At 34.5% G+C, this 26438-nt stretch overlaps 1 protein-coding gene across 2 annotated transcripts in view; it reads left to right on the top strand.

Annotated features, from left to right (window-relative positions):
• Positions 1–26438, top strand: part of mlxipl (MLX interacting protein like) — a 30071-nt gene extending 3633 nt beyond the window's left edge. Inside the window, exons 2-17 of one of the 2 annotated variants that reach the window (XM_016441341.1) lie at positions 1933–2039; positions 3427–3509; positions 3656–3745; positions 6509–6547; positions 11382–11556; positions 13087–13167; positions 15699–15850; positions 17918–18578; positions 19428–19501; positions 19626–19866; positions 20780–20877; positions 21614–21733; positions 23587–23714; positions 23817–23940; positions 24597–24726; positions 25750–26438. In XM_016441341.1, coding sequence (XP_016296827.1) covers positions 1933–2039; positions 3427–3509; positions 3656–3745; positions 6509–6547; positions 11382–11556; positions 13087–13167; positions 15699–15850; positions 17918–18578; positions 19428–19501; positions 19626–19866; positions 20780–20877; positions 21614–21733; positions 23587–23714; positions 23817–23940; positions 24597–24726; positions 25750–25874 — 2428 coding nt within the window. In that variant the 3' untranslated portion in view covers positions 25875–26438. The remainder of the gene's footprint in view (positions 1–1932; positions 2040–3426; positions 3510–3655; positions 3746–6508; positions 6548–11381; positions 11557–13086; positions 13168–15698; positions 15851–17917; positions 18579–19427; positions 19502–19625; positions 19867–20779; positions 20878–21613; positions 21734–23586; positions 23715–23816; positions 23941–24596; positions 24727–25749) is intronic. The other variant, XM_016441342.1, reaches the window with a different exon arrangement.

Below are 26438 nucleotides of genomic sequence, written 5' to 3'. Positions count from 1 at the left end.
AACATCACATTTACCTCAGAAAAACATATTCGGTGACCATAAACTCATTAGTCAGATAGAAAAATAAACTTTAGAGGGGGGCATTTTGCTAAATATATGCACCATATAACATCTTCATTATAATTTTTACTGTTCTTCAATGTTTCATTTATGTTTGAATAAATCCATAAAGTATATAAATATATATACTTTAATAAAGTTTTTATGACAGCCACCATTATGTTTATATATAAAAAAAAGGTAATCGAATCGAATTGCAAGCTTGTGAATGAGAATCGAATCGAATCGAATCGAACCGTGAAATTTGTGTCAAAACCCAGCCCTAATAAATAGAAACGCTAAACAAAACGCTCTTTATTTTAGGTGACCATTAACCAGCATTACAGACCCATGAACATGTGAATGTGTTGTTAAATTACTGAAATATAAATGTAAAATATTTTTAAAGGGGACATCTGATGCCCATTTAACACAGGTTGGTATGATTCTTTAGGGTCTTCGTGAAATGTCTGTAACATACTTTGTTTCAAATTCCTCAATGGTCGTGAAAAACAACACACTTTTTATCTTGTCAAAAACTGCTCTGTTCACAGCGAGCCATTTCGGTGCATGTCTCTTTAAATGATAATGAGCTACTGCTCACCCCGCCCCTCTCTTCCGTTTTTTGTGTATTCAGTGGCGCGTTACCATCAAAAACAAAACGTATCCACTGCGCCCTCACTAGTGGCCCTGATGTCGGGAGGAAATGAAGGCTCTTATGTTCACTTTCCCCTCCAACTACAAAACACCTGCACTGCTTACGAGACGTTGTCACTACAGCTGCTCGAGCGCGGAGAAAATGGCGGACAGCGTACAACTGGCTGAGGGCGGAAATATGCTAATACGGGGCAGTCCGTCAGTGGTCCTGGGCGGGGCTTGAGCAGTATGATGTCACACTGCTCAGAAAATCAAAACGACTTGATAATTGAGACTGTTTAAGTTTTTTGGGGATTAAAAAAAGAGGTGTGAATGGATTTTTATAATTATAGGGTGGTTTTGTCCATACACTGCTAAGACACATTTATATGTGATATTTTTAATATTTTTCCAAATATTTTGGGGGGGTTCTGCAGGTAGTTTCATTAAATTAATTAAATCATAAAAATGTAAAATCTAAATTAAAATAAAACACTAACTAAAAAAAGATTTAAAAAAAATTGTTCATCTGCATTTCATGTGACAATTAACCAGCATGATAAAAATGTGAAAGTGTTATTAAATTATTCAAATATTAACTTAAAACCTCAGAGGGACTTACAATAAGAATTTTAGGTCAAAGGTGTTCGGCCGACGATGTTTTGGAAGTAAATATTTTACCGCTGTCATCCACTTGTTGTTTTACTTCAGACCTGCACTGGACCTGTATCCTAGCAGTGGCGTATACAGGATGGAGGAACAGACATTTTATTTTATTTTTTCAGCCTGATGACATCCAATTGGTGTTGTTTATTTGTCAGGGTTTGCTGTCATTCCAAGCCATATCCCACATTTAAGCAATCATTCTCACCGGACTCTTAGCAACAGATTGAACACAGCACTCTTAGTTAACTTGTCTCTTATTTTTAGAGGTTAAGTGCACTAGAGCCAACAGTAAATGGTGTAAAGTGCTGTCAGAATATGTGCAGATGGGCAGCTGTGTCGCTGCATTAGACTGATGAAATTATTTTGACTGCAAACACAGTTAAAAAATGCCTGCTGGATGGAGAAAAGCATGTTTATACAGAGCCAGCAGGGTGAAAAGGAAAGATTTCGCCATTGTCCTGCAATATCACCATGTCTCAGTCTCAAACAAAGTAGATTACTGCACATTTCAGTTCATTTATGTTGTTTATATTTACTATGCGAATAAAATGACATCTAATGTTGATTGAACTGATTTGTGTTTCTCCTCAGTGGGAAGATTGTGTCTCCAAAGTGGAAGTCTTTCAAAGGTTTGAGGTTGTTGTGGAGGGATAAAATCCGGCTGAATAATGGCATTTGGAGGGCCTGGTTCATTCAGTGTGAGTCTCCTGATCTCATTTCTTGTCTGTTACACACAGTTTTCTTCTTTTCTCATGTGAAAGTGTTTCTCTGAACTTGTTTAGTAAAACATTCCTCATGAATGACAAGTATGTGTTCACATACGGTATGTGTTCACTATATAGCAAATCTTGGCTGCATGCTTATTTATATTATCGCAAAATGTAAACTGTACTGCTCTATACAGTACATACAGTTGGATATATTGCATCCAACTTTATTTGCATGCATACAGTACACTCACATAAAGCAATATGTACTATATAGCAAATCTCAACTGACGGATTTTATTTTTTCACAAAATGCAACAATATTATCGCACAGCTCTTTATATAGATAAGATAGATAAGTATGTCCAACTTTATCTGCATTTATACCATGGTCTGTTTGAATACTCGGTTCTGATTGGCTGGCAGGTATGCATTAAAATCGTTTAATGCACAAGTAGTTCCAAGTCAGTTTAAGCACCGTTCTATATTAATGCGCTGATTTCATTGACGCACACAGAGCGAGAGAAATCAGAGATTTCACTGTGCACACACAGAAACATTCAGGAGCACAGAAACTTTTCAACGCTGCCCGGCACCTTTTATTATTAAAATAGCTTCGATATTAAATTGCTACGTTATATTTCTCAGCAACGAGCAGGTAAAATGCACTGTTTTTGAAGTAACTAAACTCTCAGCTTCATTGTTTGTAGAGAGAGACACGCAGACGCAGGTAATTCTCACACGCAACTGTCATCTCTCTCGATTGATAATTAATTCAAGGAAACGTTATAATTCATTAATTCAGATCTTACCGCACTTCTTCACCCGATTTGTCTGATTTAAAGCTGACAGAATGCTAGAGCTAACGAACCGTAACTGACGAAAATAACCGCCATTTTTACCCTTCCAGTCAAATATTGTGCTGCAAACATCATTAACTTGTCACTGCTGGCAAATGACCATGATAATGATGATGCACGGCTAACATTGCATTAACGATTTTAATGCACTCAGCGGTTCTTTGCCTCCACGTCATGCATTAAAATCGTTTAATGCACAGCTGACCGTGCATTATCCCTTACATAGACTCAGCTATAGCTCTAATCTGCTAGATGCAACTATATTATAAACTTTAACATCATGATTTTCTGTAGAGCTGCTTCAAAACAATGTGTATTGTGAAAAGCGTTATAGAAATACATTTCACTTGACACATTTTGGATAATATTGGACAACTTGGTCTACGTTAGTCCCAGCCCTTACAAAAAAGTACTGTGATGGTACCTTGATGCTTGTTGGTCTTTCCTACCACCGGACCAATAATCACAGAAATGCAAAATGATCTACAAAAATGAAATGTGATGTTAAATGTCTTAAGATGTGGAGAAAAGGAAGAACCCCGTGTGTGGGTTTGTCACGCCGCTGGAGGGTTCGGAGGCGGATGCTCACGGCAAACCTGAGGTGAGTCCCACCTCAAAGACGGACCAGAAATAATTACACTATTTGAATCAATAAATGAGTTTTAATTTACAAGAGAAGATTTTGATGTTTGACACATGTAAGGCATCATCTGCTGTGTTTAATGTGTTTATTTATGCCATTTACAGGCCATTGTTTTGGAGGGAAGCTACTGGAAGAGACGGATAGAGGTGGTGATAAAGGAATATCACAAATGGAGGATTTACTATAAGAAAAGAGTGAGTAACTGACCAAATATAATGGGACATAATTGTCTATTAGATGCCCAGAACACATTTTTGACACAGATACACTAGCATTCAAAAGTTTGGGGTTGGTAAGATTTTTTTTATGTTTTTGAAAGAAGTCTCTTCTGCTAACCAAGGCTGCATTTATCTGATTAAAAATACAGTAAAAACAGTAATATTGTGAAATATTATTACAATTTAAAATAACAGTTTTCTATTGTAATATATATGGTAAAATGTTTGATTGCTGTGATCAAAGCTGAATTTTCAGCATCATTACGCCAGTCTTCAGTGTCACATGATCTTTGCCTTTACTGTTACTTTTGATCATTTTAATGCATCCTTGCTGAATAAAAAGCATCCATTTCTTTCAAAAAATTTTTGACTGTAGTGTATACTGTATATTCCATCATTCATTCTCATTATTAAACTCCCAGATAGCAAATTTCTCATAATGAACAAAAATGTAGAAGTTGACTAATACAGGTTTTTTGTTTGACGTGCTAATGTCTAGAAAGTGATAAATGACCAATATAATGCCAATGTATATAGTACAGCACATGATAGACATAAAATTGCTGAATAATCATTAAATTGGGATGTAACGATTCACTCAAGTCACGATGCAATACGATTCACGATACTGATTTTTTTTAACAAAATGAGATTTAAGACAAATTATAAATGAAAAGGTGTCCTTTTATTATTGCTTAGACAAAATGCTGCACATTTCTTTGTGAATTTGAAATATGACAAACAACAAAACTAATTTGACATTTTAAAACAAACCCCAAATCAAATAAATAAATAATACAAATAAAAGAAAGCTCTTCATATAAACAAATTGAGGCTTTGCCTGTGCTATTTCCATTTAAAATTAGAGGCAACCACTGCATTTGAATCGCGACCCAAACAAAGATGCTGCATATATGCCTCATGAGCAGTTTTTAATCTAAATTAGATTGTATAATTTCAAAATTTGAAGCAAAAACAGAATGCTCTGACTTAGGGCTGCACGATTAATCGAATGCGATTGTCATGTGCATTTTGTTAAAAAAGCCGGTTCTGTAATCAGCAGGATATCATCATCACGTGCTTAGAATTTATTACACATAGCCGTAGTTCACTGACAAGTTACGCAAAAAAATCACAGAGGAAATCATCCTCATGTGCTTTCAGATGGAGCAGAATTTACTACACAGAGCCATAGTTCACTAACAAGTTACGCAAAAAAAGATGATTTTATTGCGCGATTCTGAAATCGAAGAAATCGTTCGTGATAATGACAGCTGTTTGCATAGCTTCTCAGTGAACTACGGCTCTGTGTAGTAAATGCTGCTCCATCTGAAAGCATGTGAAAATACCACATTTAATAACATATTTTTACTCCAAACTCGCTTCATAACGTCAGTCGAGTGTTTGAAATAAATCCTTCTGTGAGATGATGTGGCTTCTTACACAGAATAAGGCACGCAACATATTTCATAGTATTCTAAGCAGTGATAAAGGCATTGCATTATAAATATACTTTATTTTAATGAAAATTATAATAATAAGAACTCAGATAAACCGTATATTGCCGTAGTCGTGTGTTTATTAGTCACGTTGAATCAGTGAAAGCAGTTGAATCTTCTGTTTATTCAGCTGCAGCGATAGGCATTTTCTGGGTTTCTTCTGCGAGGCGTATTTGGAGTTTCAGTGCGAGAGCGCCCTCTGGCCTTTGGATGGAGATTTACTGCTGATCACAGAACCGTGCTTCACTGAAAGATACGCATGACAATCGCAGCTTCTGTCGAATCGCGATCTCGATTCAATTTCGATTTATCGTGCAGCCCTAGTCTGACTTTAGTTTTGTGAAACTATACTACATAAAACATAACTGCACGAAACAGAAACATCAGACGGCTGAATGAGACGCAGATTCACTCACTGACAGCAGGTGGCGCTTATAGAACAGCAGCGTTACGGCGTTTCCTTGGTTACCGCTGTAAACAAAGCAGCGCTGTGCTTATAAATACTACTTTAATATGCATCATACAGAGGCGAGATGAAAAGAAAATACCATCTAAACTATTCTAAAGACAGTCAGTTCCCCTCTGAGATACATTCATATAAACTCCTACTACCCCCAGTTGTATCGCGATTCATTTAACATCTCAGCCGATTTGAATCGGCACATATTTGGGTGCACAACTGACAAAGCTCTCAGTAGATTTAGTACAATCATTCTGTATGTTATATAGATTTATCACCACAATAATCCCACCATAAAATGTGGATTCAAAGGACATCAGATCGCTGACATGATTATAGACATCTTTACTGGTTGGCACCACATGAAAAGGTTTAAATGATTTCTGAACTGCATCCACTATGTCCTGAAATGACCAAGATCTTTGGTTTGTAATGTGAAATTGAATGCAATTGTGTTCCTGAAGGTACTAGACCTGAGCTAGTAAAATATGACACAACATTTTTCCCACTCTGTTGAGATACTATTGCAAAACTGCAGGAGCAACTTTGGGTCAAGAACCCAAAGTTCAATATTCACAGCAAGGGCCAGTAAAATCTCTGACCCCAGCCAACCTCACAAAGCGAACAAAAGCGTATCCTCAAAATTCTCAGGTACTGAACCATTGTTAAGATAAGATAAGAGTTTTTCCAGCATTTTAAGGTCAGTTCCTGTTTGATTTGTAATCTCCATTAGGATCGTAAGGCACCGCTACGTCTGATGTATTTTATTGTATTTTTTAGCTTCAGAAGAACAAAGACCTGCTGTCCATGCTACAGAAGGTAAGATCACAGAGAAGCTTGCCCTCTTAATGCAGTGAATGACAGTAAATAGTCTGGTTCTGCGAATGCTAGTGGTGCAAAAGTTGCACATTTCACATTTAAAGAGATATTTAAACCCCAAAAGAAAAGTCTGACATCATTTACTCCCTCTATGAACTTCTTTTTTTTTTTTTCTGTGAAGCACAACAAAATATAGTCTGAAGAATGTTGGGATCCAAACATTTCAACTATCCCTTTAAGAAAAGTACAAATACAGTGGTTAAAGTCAAAGTACTTTGATTAAACCAAGTGCTAAATACTGTTTTAGTGTTAGTAACAGGCTTCCCATGGCCATGGAAAACCTGGAAATACCAGGGAATATTAAAACTATGCTTTCTAAGCCATGGAATTTTCTAGAGTGAATATTTTCCTTTCTGATGAAATATTTCATCAGCTAGAGATTGTGTAAAGTAACACTTGCTCAAAAGTAAGCATGGATTATTATTAGAAACAATATTATTATAAGAAATTGTATATATTTTGAATGCATTGTAATGCATAATTATAATGCACTTTATAATGCATTGTATGATCTTATGAATAATTGTAACCACAGCTACAATACATCGTACTTATCTATTTATTCTTACACCTTTAGAAAGTATAATGCATTACAGCATAAGACAAAGCAAAAAAATTGCAGATTAAAAAGGAATCTGCAAAATATTATAATGAATAATGAACTATTAATGAAAATATATAATGCATTACCAAGTACATTATGAATCCTTTATAATGCATTATACATAAAATGTTACCAGGACATTTGTTGACTAATAAATATACATTTAAATTTAAACTGGTCCAGAAATCTCTAGAAAATAATTTATAAACAATCCTAATTAATTAATTAATTAAAATCCTAATTCAGTAACCAAGAGCATTCTGTGGATCTTTAAGGATGTCAGTGACCCATACATTTATTTATTTTTATTATTATGCCTGTTTTGGAAGGTTTAACCAAAATGAAGCTGCATGTTTATTTATATTTTAAATTTAATATCTTTCGCACAGATTTCTTTTGTTTTTCAGACATTTTTGAAGGTCTCTTTCATATCTATGGGGCATAACGCAGCTGTGATGAAGGCCTAGTGTAAATCATTGATGAGTTAGTGTAGAGTGTAGCATTTGCTTTAGTAGGTTAGCGGTTCAGGTCATGTTTGCACAGCTGAAGAGCATTTCTATTAATAGTCTCCCCTCAGATTTTGCTTTCCTCAGCTGGTTGAAAAATTAAAAGGATCCACCATGTACGAAAAACGTGAGTAAACGTAAACGCACAAATTCATTTGCGTCACAGCCCGTCATACGGATGAGAAAATGAGTAATTTGATTGCCTTCAGTGACTAAAGTGCTAATCTTCCCTTCTGTTCAATGAGGCGGTCAAAGAAACGCACGTTCAGGCTTTAACAGCGTTTAATCAAATCTGACCCACATACTGCAAGATGTGAATCGGCAGCACTTCTTTTAAATGCAGTTTATTCATGTGCTGCTTTGTGCATATGAATTTGATTTATGATGTGAGTCCTTGCTTACAAATGAAAGTGCTGATGCTTTCGGATAATACTGTACCATAGTACTTTATAATACCATATTTATATACTGTACCATGGTATTTGCAACGTACACTACCATTCAAAAGTTTTTTCTTGAAATTAATAGTTTTATTCAGCAAGGATGCATTAAAGTAAAGACATTTATAATGACAATTTATAATTACAATAAGAAGATTTCTATTTCTAATAAAGGCTGTTCCTTTGAACTTTCTATTCATCAGATAATCATGAAAAAAGTTTCATAGTTTCCACAAACATGAAGCAGGACAACTGTTTTTTACATTGGTACTAATAAGTAAAAATAATAATTATTTAATAAAGTAATAATGATAATTTCTTGAGCAGCAAATCAGCATATTAGAATGATTTCTGAAGGATCATGTGACACTGAAGACTGGAGTAATGATGATGAAAATTCTATTTTGATCACAGGAATAAATTACATTTGAACAGATATTCAAATAGAAAATAGCTATTTGAAATTATAATAATATTTCACTATTTTAAGTGTATTTTTAATCAAATAAATGCAGCCTGGATGAGCAGAAGAGACTAAAATGTAAAAAAAATAAAATAAATTGAATGGTAGTGTACTTGAAAGATTCACTTCCAAAAAAAAAAAAAAATCAGCCTAAGCTGAATATTCTGCTCTGTTTTGCTGGTTTTAGAAAGATTTTGGACATTTGCAGTACTAATTTGATGGTTTGTGCTTCAGACAGATGTGATGTTACTTTACTAAGTGATCAGATGCACCATTTTCACCTACTGGACCAAAAAACAGATGAAAAAATCCCACTTTAAAGTAGAAACCCAAGTCATATCTGCAGATATGTCCCCATTAGTCCTGCAGTGCCTGGTGTTGCGGTGCAGTGTGTCAGTGTGCCAGCAGGAGGCAGTGAGTTTGCTCTCGTCCTCCACACGTGAGTGTGACAGCCGCAACTGGGTCAGGAACAAAAGAGCCGCTCGCCTTCAATGAAACAGAGAAACCTGGAAAAAAAAAAAGACTGAGAAATGAAAACATAATGGGATTGGGCTGGGGGTTCCTGTCTTTTACACATTTGCGTTAAACTGCTGTCGTTAAGACCTCACACGTAAGCACCGAGGCCCACGTACGCACACAAACATGCTCTAGCACCAATACTATAATTTGCCACCTTTGTGCGTAAGAAAAAAAGAAAGTGGAAAACAGAACGTAGGTAGTTTTCAGGAAAGACGTAATCATTGCCGCTGCTGTCTTGATTGTGGGTATTCCTATAAATATGCGGTCCGTGCCGAGCCTCAGTGCTTGCAGAGCAGGAAAATCAACAAGACAGCAGCTCTCCAGGTATAACAGATGCACTTGGGATTTTTCCAATAAAAAACGTGAGTAGAATGTCAAATAGGAGTGTTTTCTGTATTGTAACTACTTTTTTTTTTATTTGTGTTAAATTCAGCATGAAATCAAACCTTCCAAAGGAAAGAAATCTGATAAAACATTGTAAAACAGCTTCTCGAAAGAGAAAAAAAAATGTAGGGCGGGACTTGATTTTGTCCATTAGTAATTGATTGGATCATTGGATCGTGGTCATTTGCTAATTGCTCATGTGAGCGACAGTGAGTAATTTCAGTATCACTGATATACTATCATAATTTTAGTTAATATTTTGAATTCGATTTTATTTATATGTCCTGTTTTCATCAAATTTTTAGTAAACGTTATAGTAATTTTGTGTGTCATTTTTTAAATGTTTTAATCTCTATATAGTTTTTAATTAGGGCTGCACGATTATGACAAAAATCATAATTGTCGATTATTCCCTTGAAATTGTAATTGCGATTATTAATTACGATTATCACAATTTACATTGAATGATGTTTATACCATTGTTTGATGCAACTGCATGCCGTATTTTTATATGAAAATAAACAAGCTGAAAACACTAACTGAAAAACCTTTAGTGCTTTTCTATAGTATTAAGCCTCAAATCTCAAATATACATCGGATTGGTTTCTTGTTTAAATTATAAAAAAAGTAAAAAATATGAATGTTATTATAATGTTATACTAAAACTAAAATTAAAACAATGGAAAAACCCTTAAGATAACATGTAGAAAGAAAAAACGCATCTTAAGCACACAGAATAACATAAGTGGACTTTGAACGATTAATTGCCGCTTTGAACGATTACGTAATTGTGGCATCCGTAATTGTAATCGCGATTAGAAATTCGATTAATTGTGCAGCCCTAGTTTTAGTTGATTTAGTTATTTTGTACTTAAAGTTAAACTAAATGGGAATGAGAAATGTTGCCTTGACAACTAGCTGAAATAAAATTGGTTAGTTTATTTTTTATTATTTAATTTTATTTCAGTTAGCATTTATTTCATGTAATGAAAATGTTTTGTTATGGTTATAGTTTTCTGTTGGAGGTGAGGGATTGTAATTGATTAAAGATTTCGAGGGCACATTAATAAAAAATAAATGATATGCATGGATAAATGATTTATAACAAACACTGCAATACTCCAAAAATAAGTTGTTGAATAAAAAAAAAGTTTATATTAATTTCATGGTGACATATTTGATTTCTTGGTATCAACTGAACATGGAAATTATAGGCTTCCTTGAACAGTTTTAATTTGCTTACATATTTATTCATCTTATTATATAATGTTGTTTTATTTTAAGTGCATTTCTATCTATTATTATTATTATTATTATTTCTGTGTTTTCCTGGCAGTTGTTTTGTTCGATTCTGACAGTATGTTTGTTATGCTGCAATCCCTCTGTAAAACAACTGTAATTTTTTTTAATTCTTTACAAAAAAATAACTAGCTGTTTAGTTAATCAATTAATTCCCATGGCATAAAATCAAGTCTTGCTTCTTGTTCAGTGTGTGTATGTAAACTATTTATTTTCTCAACAGGATTTTCAATGCATTTCCTTAAGGCTTCAGACAGAAAAGGGCTTATTTATATTGGACAGATTGTTTTGTGCTTGAATAAGCATTTGCGGCATCTAGTGATTTGGAAATATAAATGCTAAAATGGTCTGAGCTACAGTTCGGTGTTAGTTCTAGTTCTTGTGGTTGTAAACATGGTCTGCCTTAGATATAGGAACCTTCATTAGTGATGTTTGTTAATGAAAGCATCATATTACTATTATGTGTTTCTGATGTGATCAAACCTCGAACATTAAGTATTAAAGTTGAGTATGAGCATCGTCCAGACCCGAATGATTCCCCTAATCATGTTCTCCACAGAGTCCTATCAGCAGGACGGGCCTGGAGAAGTGGACCAGTCAGATCTATCCAGAGCCTGAGGCGGCATCAGAGGAAGTGCACATGTTTGACTTGGATTGCTTCCTGTCCGACATCTCAGACACGCTGTTCACCATGACCCAGAAACCCAGTCCCTGGAGTGGAGACCGCCAAAACAGTGAGTCCACCCACAAATCATTTACTCACCTTCATGTCATTCCAAACCCAGATTCATTTGTATTTTCAAACTTGGCCTGTCAAGATGCAGTGTGCCAGGTTTAACATCATTGACGCTTGTAGTTTTTGGTGCATGGCTTGTAATTAATCACATTGTGCCGATTTTGAAATATGCATATGCATGCAAGGTTTATAGACTACTTTTATTAGTGTTTCTGTGGGTTTTGAAAATACTTTTTTGAAAATTCTGCCTTCCACAAATGAAAGCCTTAAAAAAAATTCTTACATCAGAGTAGAAAGTCTTAAATTCATAAAATCATGGCATTAAATGTTGCGTGCACTGCAAAAAATGAAAATTTTCCTCAGTATTTTTGTTTTGTTGTCCAGTACATTTATCTAAACATCCTTAAATCAATATACATTTACTTGAGATGCAAAATGAAGATCTTGTTTTTGGAGAAATTGAACAAAATTTATGCTTAAAACAAAAACAAACATCTGTCAGTGGGGTATGAAAACTTGTTTTCCCTTCAAATTAAGTTTTTCTTACATTTTCTGAGCCCATTGGCAGATATTTGCCTTGTTTTAATCATAAAGTAGCTTCACTTTGATTAATTTCTCAGAAAATAATAATAATGCTTCTAAATGTAGTAGCTTGATTTTTATAAAAATCTTTAGATATTTGAGCTGGAAAACCAGACAAAAATATTGATGATGCACATCAGTTTTTGCGGTGTGATCAGGAGGTACAGTTTAAAGTTATTTCCATATTTATAGTTAAGCTATTTTCCTTTCTCTGTGTTATTTATTTATTTATTTATTTTGTAAGATGAATTAAAAAGTAGTAGAGAACGGTTAAAAGTTGTATTTTCAACCTTTTCTTAAAGTCTTAAAAAGTCCTAAATTTACCTTCATAAAACCTGTATGTGGAGTTCTTTGTCATTTTTGGAGCCGTACAGCACCTAAATTATCATTTTATGAAAAACATATAATCATATTAAAATATAATTTTAATAATGTCTTGTTTTATCATTTTATTTCCCACAGAAAAAAGTAAGTCATACAGGTTTGAAATGACATGAAAATAAAAAATTTTAAATAAAAAAATGTAATTTTTTTTATTTTAAATTTTACAATTTTTTTAAATAAAAAAATAAAAAAAATTCATTGGATGATGAGCGTTAATGTGAGATCAGCTTTGTGAGTCTCAATTCACTTGACTGAACTAATACATTTTGTGGTCACTATATATTGATCTTGAAAGGATATTTGGCTGATTTAACAAGATTACAACATAATATGTATCTTTCAGTGACATTTAATGTGTCCTCTGCCTTAAAGTGTTTTAATTGAAGATTTCATGAATGAGACATGAATTTAGAGATGGAGAATTTAGTCACGTGAGTTTATAAAATATATTCAGGAAGGACACCACACCCTCAAACAAGGAACTTTAAGAGAATAAATGCTCCAAACAGAGCAGTGTTAAACACACACATCCTTACAGTCCATTTCACTGCTGTCGTCTCAGTGTACACCAGTAATGCAGATATGATCCAGCCCGGCTTGACTCCATTACAGCCCAACTTGGATGACCTGATGGACATACCAGGTGAGTTTAATGAGTTTAATCTTTATTATACTGACATTGCTCAGCTTAATAACAATAACTAAATGGTTTTATATGCTGTGTGCCGCTCTGTACCCTGGTCCTGGTGCCTTAGACGGATGCACTTGATTATAAAGAAGACTAATATGAAAATGGAGTCACACATTTGCACCTTCCTGCTGTAGTTGGAATGCTAATAAGAAATATAATTTAAATTAAATATAGTCATTAACATAATGAAATAATATAACATTTTTAAATAATTTCTCAATACTAATATATTGATTTAATATTTATGAACAATGCTTTTTGTAGTTTAAATGTTAATAAAAAATATATAATTGAAATATAATTAAAAATTAAATATAGTCATTATATTTAGACATTATATAGTCAAGTATTACAACATTTTTCAGTAATTTTTCAATAATAATAATATATTGATTAAATATTTATGAAAAATGTTTTATCTGTAGTTTGAATTTTAATAATAAATATAATTGAAATATAATTGAAATTAAATATGGCCATTTAAATTATGTAAATTAAATGTAAAATGTTTAATAGATTAAATATTAATTCTTAATCCTTTGATTTTTAAACTAAGATATATGCTAATTAATGAAATGGGTGTTTTAACATGGTGTAACTTGCTAGTAGTGTTTAATCAAAATAATATATATATATATATATATATATATAGATGATTAATATATTGTTTACTATTTATGAAAAATGTTTTAGCTGTAATAAATATAATTTAAATATAAAATTAAATATAGTCATTAATATAATTAAATAATATGAAATGTAAACAAAATTTCAGTATTAATATTTCTGAACAAAGTTTTATCTGTCGTTTATATGTTGCTAAGTAATATAATTACACTTTAATTTAAATGTAGTCATTAATATAAAATAACATATTTTTGTTTCAATATTTCAATATTAATATATGAATTAATATTTGTGAACAGTACGTTTTATCTGTAGTTTGACATTTTGTTAAGAAATAAAATTTTAATTGAATATAGCAATTAAATAATTCATATACCTAAATACTATATATAATATAATGATTATTTGTTACAATTATTTTTCAACATTAATTTATTGATGAATATTTAATAACATATGTATAATTATTGATTCATTATTAAGAATTAATATTATTTGGAAATGCAAAAAACAAACAAACTTAAGAACAGTAAAAATAAATAGGTGATGAATTTATGAATAGATACATAGTTGATAACTAGTATTGCATAACTTTGACAAGCTATAGGGAAGTTCAAAATTTCATTTGTGCAATTTTTAGTGAAGCCGGCCCAACAATCTGTCTGTGCTTCACTTTCGGGGTGTTTAGAGGGCAATGAATGAGTTTAACCCCTTGTGGCATATGTGAGATTTCCTCTAATGGCATTTCCTCATCTGTGACGGGGTCATTTAAAGGGTAAAGAGTCAGTGACTGATGAGTAGAAGTCAGACGGGATGAGATCAGCCCTCAATAGTGAGTCATTTGTAGGGATGAGTTTACTTTAGTACAGCAACACCGTTCACTCATTCAGTTCCCTCCATTTGTGTACTGATTTATCTTCTGTCATTGTAAAGAATACGCTAAACTATACGGGACAATGTACAGTAGGGCTGTGCAATATGGACATAATAATCGCAGGTATCTGACAGATATTGTGTTTTTATTTTATTGCAATTTTTGGCAGGTGTATTTAACTTTAAGTGTTCAAAAACGTGTATCAGAAGAAAATAAAATGATCCACATTCTGATTATCGAACAGCTTTTGCACACAGATGAGAATGCCACAGTTTAACCCTGTAAAGCCTATTTAATACGTGCTTTTCTAAGGCCTCTAAATGATCAACATCATCAAAACTTTGCTGAAAAGCCTGTTGCACTCAATCTTTGAGTCCAATCTTTTTTAGCAAGTGAAAGCTCTTTTAGTGTAATTGTACAAACATCCACCTTCAGCTGGTGCTACACGTGTCTTTTTGCTGTCAAATCCTTATTGATTTTTATCAAGTAAACGTCAGAATAACTGCAGTTCCACGAGCTTTGAGTGAAGATGTGCTTCCACATCTGATTTGTAGATGTTGTTCTCATTGAATCAGAGATTAGCTTTAAATGTTCTGTTCAATAGCACCACAGTGGGAAGTGTGCAGTCTTGCAGTAGTGTAAATGTACTCTTTTGAAGCGTGCATGTGACTGTGAAACATTAAAGTCTGGTATTGAATGGCCACATGAAGCATGCATCATCCGAGGTGGAAAATACTTTTCCCAGAAGGCATTCTGATTGGTTGCATGTGGGTCTGGCAGGTCTAGAGGAATAGTTTAGATACTGTGAGAGACTAAAACATGCTGCAGGGCGCTTGCTTGTAGCGTATGGCAGTTGACGTGTGTCTGCTGTGACATTAGAAGTCATTTTTGAGCCATTGCAATGTTCGGGATATTTCTGAAGAAAATGTGAGTCATTCTCACCTGCTTGCGAAGAATTAACCTCATGCTCATTGCTTTCTAGACATTTTCCTGAGTTTCCGCGGGCAGCCGATGGAGAACGTGGTTTATTCAGACTGCAGCTTCTTTGAGAGTTCGTCTAGCGGGGCGTTTCCTTCAACTGCTTCCTCTGCCGTCACCAGTCAGATAATACACACAGGACCTCTGCTCACACAGGTACAACACTCATTCATGGTGTAATTGCCAAGTGCCACTAGTGTCACCAAACAAAACTGTAAACGTGACTGTTTTCTCAAACACGTCTGCCATCGTTTTTTTTCAAGAGTTTTTCTTTTTTTATCAGCATCATCCTACAAATTACTTGATTGATTGTGAACATTAAGTAATATTATATTATTTTAATGTTAACATTTATTATATTAAAATGTATTTATTCTATTAATATTTATATACATATACATATACATACAAGTTTATTTTCAACATCTTAACGTAAAAATGTGTGCCATGCTTTTAACCATGCTAATAATTGTATTATATTATATTTAGGGCTGTCAATGTTAATGCGTTAACGCATGTGATTAATTCAAAAATCCTTAACGTGTTAAAATAATTTAACGCAAAAGTCGATTATATCATTTCAAGCCGCTAAACTCCAGGACGGTTTTCAGTCCAGTGATCCAGTAAGCGACTGCATTCAAACAATCCGTCCAAAATAGCGCTAATGTAAAGAAAACCAGGCTGATTATTACATCAGAGATTGCAGAGAGAATAGAGACTCGCGGTGAGTTTTCAGTGAATTATTCCAGTGTGTTTCGCTTTAAAACACAAGCTCTGTCATATTCTGTGATTCTCTGAAGAGCGCGAGAGCTCACTCGCGCGTCGCGCTGTGTGAAATACAGATTGAAAGGACACGTATGGCCAGATGATATGCAAACTACGTGTTCTCGGCTGGATAAAGCAAACCAGCTTCTCTCTAGTAAAGTTTTGATGGTTGTGGATTGCAAACAAGGTAAGGACGATTGCGGTGACATACAGGAGTCGTACAGTAAGCACACGTGAGTCTGATATATTGATGCACAGATCATACATTGTATGCACAGACACATTTCTGTACTGACAGACTGGCATTCTGACAGTGCGAGCGTCATGCTTTCTAACCTTATCTCCACTTTGTTGCAGTTATTCTGCTTATTGTATATATAAAATACAAGAAATTTATATCAGTAGTGCCTTATGTCTACCATTGTAAAATGTTTGCATCTGCCAATGTCTGTATACAGTGTGTGCATTTATATACATAGAGATAGAGAGTGTATCTTGAAATATATATACATATACAGTACATACATCATATATATATTTATTTTACTCTCTGCACAACTCTGTATACATTGAATTGATTTTAAATAACTTTAATGTACCTGAAGTGTGCACCAAACATACATTCCTAGAGGAATATTCAAGTATCAGATCAGGACTCTGTATTGCCAGATACTCAACATTGACTCGGATCGGATCGATTGGGGGCAGAAAAACCTGATCGGGACATCCCTAAAAAAATACTTGCAGAATACTAGAAAAATACTTGCAGAAAAATTTGTTTTGTAAGAATCACCCTTCAATTGGTTTACTTAGACATAGCAAATAATGACAAAATTAACATGTTAAACAATAAATGGTATATGCTTAATTTCACGATAAGTATGCGATTAATCACGATTAATCACAGAAAAAAGGGTGTTATTAATCTGATTAAAAGTTTTAATCTATTGACAGCCCTAATTATATTATATTATATTATATTATATTATATTATTATTTGTATGGTTATTATAAGCATAGTACACCTTTAAACATTAAAATGTGCAAAATAAAATAAATAAAAATGAAGTAATTTTATTATATTTATATGATATGATATTATAATTATTTGCATGGTTATTATTAGCATAGTACACATTACAACAGTAAAATTTTTAAAATAAATATAATTATATTATATTGTATTTATTGTTTACATAGTTATAGGCATATAGTACACATTTCAACATAAAATGTTTAAAATAAAATAAATAAATAAAAATAAAATGATCTTAAAATTAAATTAATTAAATTAATTATATTATATTTAATAAATAGTAAAATCATTTGTTTTATTTAAAATGTGTGCCATGCTTCGGACTATTTACCTCATGAGATATCACATAAATTTAATGCATTTTCCCCAAATGTGTCAAAAACTGTCAAATAATTTCACTTTTTTTCAATTTTCATTTTTAGCCTCCTCTCTCAGCTGAAGGTTTATCCCGGCCGTCCTCATCTGTAAACCTACCTGGACCCAGTTATCCTCGCCAGACCATCGACCCCGACATGACCTTCAACCCCAGTGGTGAAACCTCAGAGCCCAAGTTCAAAGGTCACTCAGAATACATCAGTGACTTCCATCACTCTCTGAACCTCTCGTCTGGCCTGGTCCCGTACGGTCCGCAGACGCCGTTCAGCGGTCACAGCACTGAGATGCCAGGTGTCATGGCACAGGAAAGCCCTTACCCATCAACCTGCCTCAGACACAGATATTCCTCCAGCCAATCACAGACCTGTGCGGCTGCCACGTCTACAGTCATCACCCACACTGGCTCTGCCATGACCGGCCTGCCACTGGACGCCCAGCATGGATACTCCAGCGTGGCTGAGATGTTTCCTCCTGCCACCTGCATGTCTTTGAGCTACCAGCCCATGACGGCCACCCCATCTCTGCCTTCGCCCGGCGTCTCTCACTGCTTCTCTGTGCCGCAGCAGGTGGGTGTGGCCACTGGCGGGGGGAAGCACAAACAAAAGACAGGAGGAGCCCAATTGGTTCCCAGGGTAATGACTTCATCTACAGCCCTGCCCACTCAGACGAGCTGCCTGGCCAATCTGCTCTCTTCCAGATCTCAAGAGCGTATGTAAATGTTTGATTCATTTGTCATTTTTCCTGCTTAGTTTCTTCAATTTTTGCCAGTGAGCATCTGGACGGCTGAAGTACTGAAATTACTAAAACTGAAATAAAAATAACTTAAAGCTAACTAGAAATATAAAACAGACATAAGACAAAAGCACTTAGCAAAATTACCAAACCTTAAACAAAAATTTAAATGAAATCTGAAAATATAAAAATAAACAGTCTAATTATATAAGTAATTTAATATATATAAATAAACAATAGTATATATATATATATATATATATATTATATATATAAATAATAGTAAAATAACACTGATGTTAACATGTATTATATTAAAATGTATTAAGTAAAAATAAATTTTGTTCATTGAATTAAAGCTGAAATAAAATATAAATATTAGCTGAAAAGTAAAAACTTAAACTAAAATGAGAAATTCTGTCTTGGCAACTAACTGAAATAAAATAAGTTTCAGTTGAAGTACTAAAATTAATAAAACAAAAACTGAAATAAAAATAAATTAAAGCAAAGTAAAAATATAAAAAACAACAACAAAAACTAATAAAAAGAGACAAAAGCGCATAACAAAATCTATAAAACAAACTAAAATGAAAATGAAAACTGAAAATATAAAAATAAAACAATTCAAATTACTGATAAATACTATAATCATATATGCGTTATAAATAATAGTAAAATAACACTGATGTTAACATGTATTATATCAAAGTTTTCGGAACTGTTTGTTTTTAGAAACTAAGGAATGTGTCTTAAATTATTTTCTGTGAGATTTAACAGCATAACACAGATGCTCATTCCTTAACATTTTTAAAACCTTCTCTCTAGGAAAGCCATCGTTGAGTTTTGATGCTCCGTCAGCGGGGTTAAAGGGCCACAGACCAACGTCACCCATCTCTCCGGTAAGTTCTATCTTATAAAATATCTAATAAAATATCTACAGCACACTTTACAACAAGTGAAAATAATACAACCACACCGACAGACATTTAGACAAGTCCAAATCCTAATTATTCTCTATTACAGCCAAAGAGCAGCAGTCGAGGAGGATCGCAGATTTCCCACAATCCCCCATGGGCCTCTACTGCAATCCCTCCACTGTCACCGTTACATTGTCAGATGCACATGTCAACCCATGGCCACAGCGGCACCCCGCAGGGAAGCACCATCTCCTCTCTGCTCATGCAACAAACGCCGCTTCTCACCCCCAAAACAGAAAAACTCTCCCCAGTACAAATGCACACAAGTGACAGGAGCAGTTTAACAGGTGTGTTGATTTGTGTGGTTTTAGAGGAATAGTTCACCCAAAGATTAAAATTAGCTAAAAACGTACACACCCTCAGGCCATCCAAGATGTAGATGAGTTTGTTTCTTCATCCCAACAGATTTGGAGAAATTTTGCTCACCAGTGGGTCCTCTGCAGTGAATGGGTGCCGTCAGAATGAGAGTCCAAACAGCTGATAAAAACATCACAATAATCCACAAGTAATCCACACCACTCCAGTCCATCAGTTAACACCTTCTGAAGTGAAAAGCTGCGCGTTTGTATAAAAGCAAATCTAACATTAAGACGTTTTTAACTTCAAACTGTTGCTTCCTGCTAAAATACGAATCCATAATGTTGCTTCCTCCAGTGGAAAAAAGTGGTCTGGTCTGAATCAGGAGTGAAATATGCACAGATCAAGCACCGTTTACAAGCAAAACAGCCCAAAGCGAATATGTTGGTGGATTTTAATGTGAGCGGACAATAGGACCTTTTTACTGGAGGAAGCGATATTATGGATTATGGACTGGTATTTTGGCCAGAAGCAATGGTTTGAATTTAAAAATGTCTTAATGATGGATTCGTTTCATACAGTCACGCAGCTTTTGGCTTCACAAAATGTTAACTGATGGACTGGAGTGGTGTGGATTACTTGTGGATTATTGTGAAGCTTTTATCAACTGTTTGGACTTTCATTCTGACGGCACCCATTCACTGCAGAGCATCCATTGCTGAGACAGTGATGCAATGCTACATTTCTCCAAATCTAATGACGGAACAAACTCATCTACATTATCAGCAAATTACAGTTACAGTATATTTACATTTACAAATATATGATGTCATGCTTAATAACTCAAGCATTGTGTTTTAATTCAAGAGGAATGAAATGTCTTATTTTGAAATGTATTTTTAGTTAGCTTTTCAGGAAACATGGGACAGACGTCACCTACGAATCCACCAGAGAAAAGCCCAGAGTCGTTGCCTGGACAAGCCAAGATGGAGTCCACAAGAGTAAAAACACAAATCCATCCACAATTATTTTATAACCCCACAGTTTGTGTTTCTAATGCAGGGTTTCCGCAGGTCCATAAACAGTCTTAGTTATGATTTCAGGAGGTCTTAAATTTTGGGGCGGAAAGACAAGAATTGCGATATGGCTGAATGTGACGATTAAACTTCAAAAGGCTATGATTTCATTGAATGAATATGAGCGCTGCACGTTTATTTGTGTACAGCCATTACGGAGGAAACCGATATATTTCTGCCGCTCTGAAAGTGCCTCCTGCTGGCAGAGAATGAATTTGCATGCTCAATAAGCCAGTCTGCTGTTTTTGTTCAGACCAATGTGAAAATCAACCCATGTTTTTATGCTGCAAACACACAGAATTGTAAATGTGAACTGGTGGATCGACAAGAAGATAATGCATTATAAAAATTTTAACAATTAAGAATTTAATTAATATAATAATTGATTGAAAATAAATTGTTTAAATTAATATAATAATTGATACTTTTGACTCATCTGTTTTCTTAAAAATGGTTTAAAGGCTGAAATGTGAATTTGATCATATTATGAAAACCTGTATTTGAACTGTAAATCATGCTTTTTACAGTCATTTTACAGTTTAATATGTTACTATAGACATGGTCCTTCCCCATTCATATGGTATTCATTTTATTTGTGCAGGTCTTAAATTTGAGCTTAAAAATCCTGCAGAAACCCTGTAATGTTGTCTTTTTTTTATAGACAGACACACGACGGATCACACACATTTCTGCCGAGCAGAAGAGACGGTTCAACATCAAGCTCGGCTTCGACACGTTGCACAGTCTGGTGACGACTCTCAGCTCACAGCCCAGTGTAAAGGTAACACTCATTTCAGTGGACCTATCAGACAGCACAGGTGAAAAAGAAGTGTGCTTAATTGTATTGAATGTGCACTTGTAGTGTACATCAAACCTTAAAAGCATGTTTTTTTAAAAACTCTACTTGCAGATAATATAAGTTTGTCAAGAAACATAGTCATGAGAGTGTCTCTCTTTAAGTACACTTTTAAAAAGTGCACTTTGTAATAACGTCAAATTAAATGTTTTACTTTAAAGTAGGGATGCACCGATACTGGTATCGGTATCGGGCCCGATACTGCGCTCCTGTACTCATACCTGTACTCGTAAAAATGCCCCGATACCAAAAGCCGATACCAAACAGTATGTGAATAGAGCTGTGTCCAGAAAAAGAAACACTGAACAACAGAACAACAGAGAGTAGAATGGAGTCTATGAAGTACATGTAAGTAATTAATATAATGTTAAACATTCAATATTCACGCCTGTATTGTGGATGTGCCCAAGCTGATAAGCTGAGCACGCTGAGTGGATTGAGCGCGCGGCTGCACAGATGCGCGAGCTTGTTGAGTAAATATCTCACAGACATCACTGGAAAGTTTGTAGTTCGGTCGGATATGTCAAAAGCAAGTAAAACAATGCACAAGTTACTAAAGTTATTTGACCGTAAGGAGAGCGAGAGAGTCCGAGAGCGCGCACTTCAGTTGCATGATCTTGATTGCTGTTCGCTCTATTAGCGCATGCATTTGGATTAAAACAAAATCGTAAATATAAAACAAACAAAAATTATAGGGGCACTCACTATAAACTGCATTTATTTTAAATGTCAAGCATACACGACTTTATTTAAAGCAGAAGTGAAACTAGCAGACTGGGTGAAATGCGCTAGGCTGTAAGTGTCTCTCTCATTCTGCACCAATACGCCAACTAACATGATTCATATTATTATTATTATTATTATTACTATTATTTTGTTTCTGTACCCAATATTTACATTTTTTTTTACAAATGCTGTGAAAATACAGGTATCTGTATCGGGGAGTACCAAAAATGAAAGTATCGTATCGGACTCGTTCTGAAAAAAGTGGTATCGGTGCATCCCTACTTTAAAGTACATTTTAAATCTTTATGTTTTAATAATCTTTTGTCACACTTTAAAGAAATACACTTATTTTGATGTGTTGACTAACATTATTATAATTTCATCTGTAGTGTGCTCTTGGATATGACATTTAAAAATAATATTGTTGAAGTACTAAAATTACTAAAACTGAAATAAAAATAAATTACAGCTGAATAGAAATATAAAAAAACTCATACAAAAATGACAAAACAATACTAACTTAAAAATTAAAATGAAAGAATAAAAGCTTATTTAAAATATTAATATTAAAATATTGCTATAAAATGTAAACTCAAATTAAAATGAAAATATAAAAAATAAAAGCTAATTTAAATTTTATTAATAAATACTGTAATAACAAGTTTCAATAGAAATGACATTAAAGTGTATTATAGTTTACCATAACATACATTTGGCAGAACACTTTAAATGTATTTTTAAGACAGTAGAAGTAATTATGAAATTCCATATAAAGATATAAAGCACTCTTAAGTTTAAACTAATACATTTTCATTTAATTGTAAATAACATGCATTTAAGTGTACGAAAACATTAAATTCATTTCGCACTACAGTATATTGTTTCTGTAATAAGTGCTCTTTTTAAATAGTATGCTGAAGTGTACTTCTTTTTCACAAGGGAATAATAGCGATGCATTTGAGCTTCTAAGTTGCTTCAGATGAATATGTCTGGGAGATTTCTCATCTGGTTTAATATCTTCACCTCTGTACTCTCATTCCTCTCGGGCTCAGATCAGTAAGGCCACGACGCTGCAGAAGACGGCGGAGTACATCAGTAAGATGCAGCAGGAGAGAGCTCAGCTCCATGAGGAGGCCCAGAGACTCAGAGACGAGATCCTCACGCTCAACTCTGCCATCAAGTGAGTGCGTTTGGGCTATTTTACAACATGTGGTGAACATAGTTATGAGAGACATCTACATGAATGCGTGAGTGTGATTGTATCTGGACTGTGTGTATGCAGTGCGTGTCAGCAGCAGCTTCCGGCTACAGGCGTCCCAATAACACGACAGCGCTTCGACCACATGAGGGAGAAGTTCAGAGAGTACGTGAGGGCTCAAACGCTGCAGAACTGGAAGTTCTGGATCGTATCCTATACAAAGCGGTTTCAAATCTCAAATCAAATGGCTGATTGACAGAGAAAGTCTTGTTGGTTAAGCAACCCAGGTGAACTAGGTAAAAGAAATGAACTAACAGAGATCACCGTACTTCTACAGTTGATTAAAAATGTTTTTAAAATGTTAAGTTTAATGATTCAAATGATGCATTATCTAATTAAATATACACTCATTTGCATGCATTTCCAGGACAGAAATCTGAACATAGGACAGGTTCAAAAAAAATTTACGAAAGGGATTTTAAATATTTTTTTAATCACTCCATAAATCACAAAATAAATGTCAACAGCCAGAAGAAATACATTTCCTCCATGTTTTTAGGAATAAAATCAGTGTGAATTATGAACGAACACCTCTGTGAAGGTTGGTGTGAAACTTGAGTTTTGGATGCAAATAGATGAAGTGTAATAAAACAAACACTTAAATGCGTATAAACTACTAGTCTGAAAGAAGACATGCCATGCAAGCAAAATAGCTTAAAAATTGACCTGTGCATGAAAAAGACAATGCTTTTGCAGAGACCAGCATCCACAACATCTGTGCTGGTCCTTTTAGCATGATTCATTCTGTTAAGATGCAAGTCCTCCACGTCTTCATATTTTCCTCAACTGAAGCCGCTCTCTTAGTTCAGCATCCTCATCGAGCCGCTGTTTGAGTCGTTTAACGCTATGGTGTCCACAGCCAGTGTCGATGATCTGTGTCGCAGCACTCTGTCCTGGCTGGACCAGCACTGCTCTCTGCCTGCGTTCAGACCCAGTGAGTGAGCAGCACCTCTCTACAACCTTCCCTCAGACCTCAGAATCATTTACTGCCTTTCTGAACAAACCTCTTTTCAGCGTCCTGGCTTCTTAAGTTTATAAATTTGTTTATTTTGAACTGCATAGCATTTTACAAAGGAGTGTATCACCTTGATTTTACCACGGTTTAGGGGTGTTTTCAAGCATGATGGTAAACTTGCTGTAACCGCAAGTGGAAACAGCCGTATGATAAAAGTTACATTTATTATATTATTGCGTTAATTATACGTTATGATATGATAAAAAAACAATATATACACTATCATTCAAAAGTTTGGGGATGGTAAGTTTTTTTTAATATTAAAAGAAGTCTCTTCTGCTCATCAAGGCTGCATTTATTTGATCAAAAATACAGTAATATTGTGAAATATTATTGCAAATTGAAATAACAGTTTTCTATGTGAATGTATAGTAAACTGTAATTTATATCTGTGCTGCAAAGCTGTATTTTCAGCATCGTTCCTCCAGTCTTCAGTGTCACATGATCTTCAGAAATCATTCTAATATGCTGATTTGCTGCTCTTATTATTATCAATAACAAATCAAAATTTCTTTTTACTATATAATTACATTTTTTGTGGAACCATGATACATTTTTCTCAAGATTATTTAATGAATAGAAAATCTTAGAAACTTTATAACTCGTTAGCAATTTAGGATTAGGGTTTTGTTTTTGATGAATAGCAAGTTCAAAAGAACAGCATTTATTTGAAATAGAAATTATAAATGCTATAATTATATATGTCTCTACTGTCACTTTCAATCATTTTAATGCGTATTTGCTGAATACAAAAAATATTTTTTTTTCTGCCAAGCAACTTGGCAGTCATACAGAATTCACCCGAAATCACCAGTGTGTGTTTATCTGCATTTTACAACGGCAGAACCTGCTTATCCAATCAGAAACCGAGTCGGATCTATCAGATATTATCAGTTTTATCGTAATACTTCTACCATGTCTTGTCTCTGTGTTTCTCTCCAGCTGTTTTGAGTTCCCTCCGTCTGCTCTGCACCTCCACATCAATCCTCTCAGACCCCAGTCTGGTTCCTGAACAGGCCCTCCAGGCCGTCACTCACGGACATTCATCCCACAGCTACAGCCAATGACAGCACACGCTCGCAAAACCACAGCCAATCACACGACCCACATGCACATCCAATCAGAACACTCGTCCCCCAGCAACGACCAATGACATTTTACTCTCTCACAAATGCAGCCAATGATGCTCTTTCCCACAAATGTGCAAGTGCTTATTGATGGTAAAATGACTACAGCTTTGCTTGAGTTTTTATTATTTATAGGAAAACAGAGATGGTGATCAGAATTGATGCGGAGAAGAAAGAAGAATTGACGTGAGCCAGATTGAAACTCAGTTTATCGGATCAGAGGGTTCAGTATATTGTATTCAGTTCAGTTCATTTTTCACGTGCCGTTTAATGCCTCACTGATGAAGACACAGCATACGTTTTGTTCAAGTTCTGTTCTTACTGTTTTGTAATTCTCATAAAACTATCAGTCAGTGTGAGTGTGATACAGTAGGGCATATTATCTATAACGTTCTGTGCCTTGTGCATGTTTCCACATGTAATTTCAACTTTTGTAATTTTTCAGTAATTTTCAGACTGTTTGGCTGCTCTTTTAAAAAATTCCTCCCAGGAATAAATGTAGGA

The sequence above is a fragment of the Sinocyclocheilus anshuiensis genome, unplaced genomic scaffold (assembly GCF_001515605.1).
Source record: "Sinocyclocheilus anshuiensis isolate Anshui unplaced genomic scaffold, SAMN03320099.WGS_v1.1 scaffold163, whole genome shotgun sequence".
NCBI classification, from domain to species: Eukaryota; Metazoa; Chordata; class Actinopteri; order Cypriniformes; family Cyprinidae; genus Sinocyclocheilus; species Sinocyclocheilus anshuiensis.
Note: the sequence above shows the minus strand (reverse complement) of the source record. Positions and strands in the feature narration are given on the sequence as shown.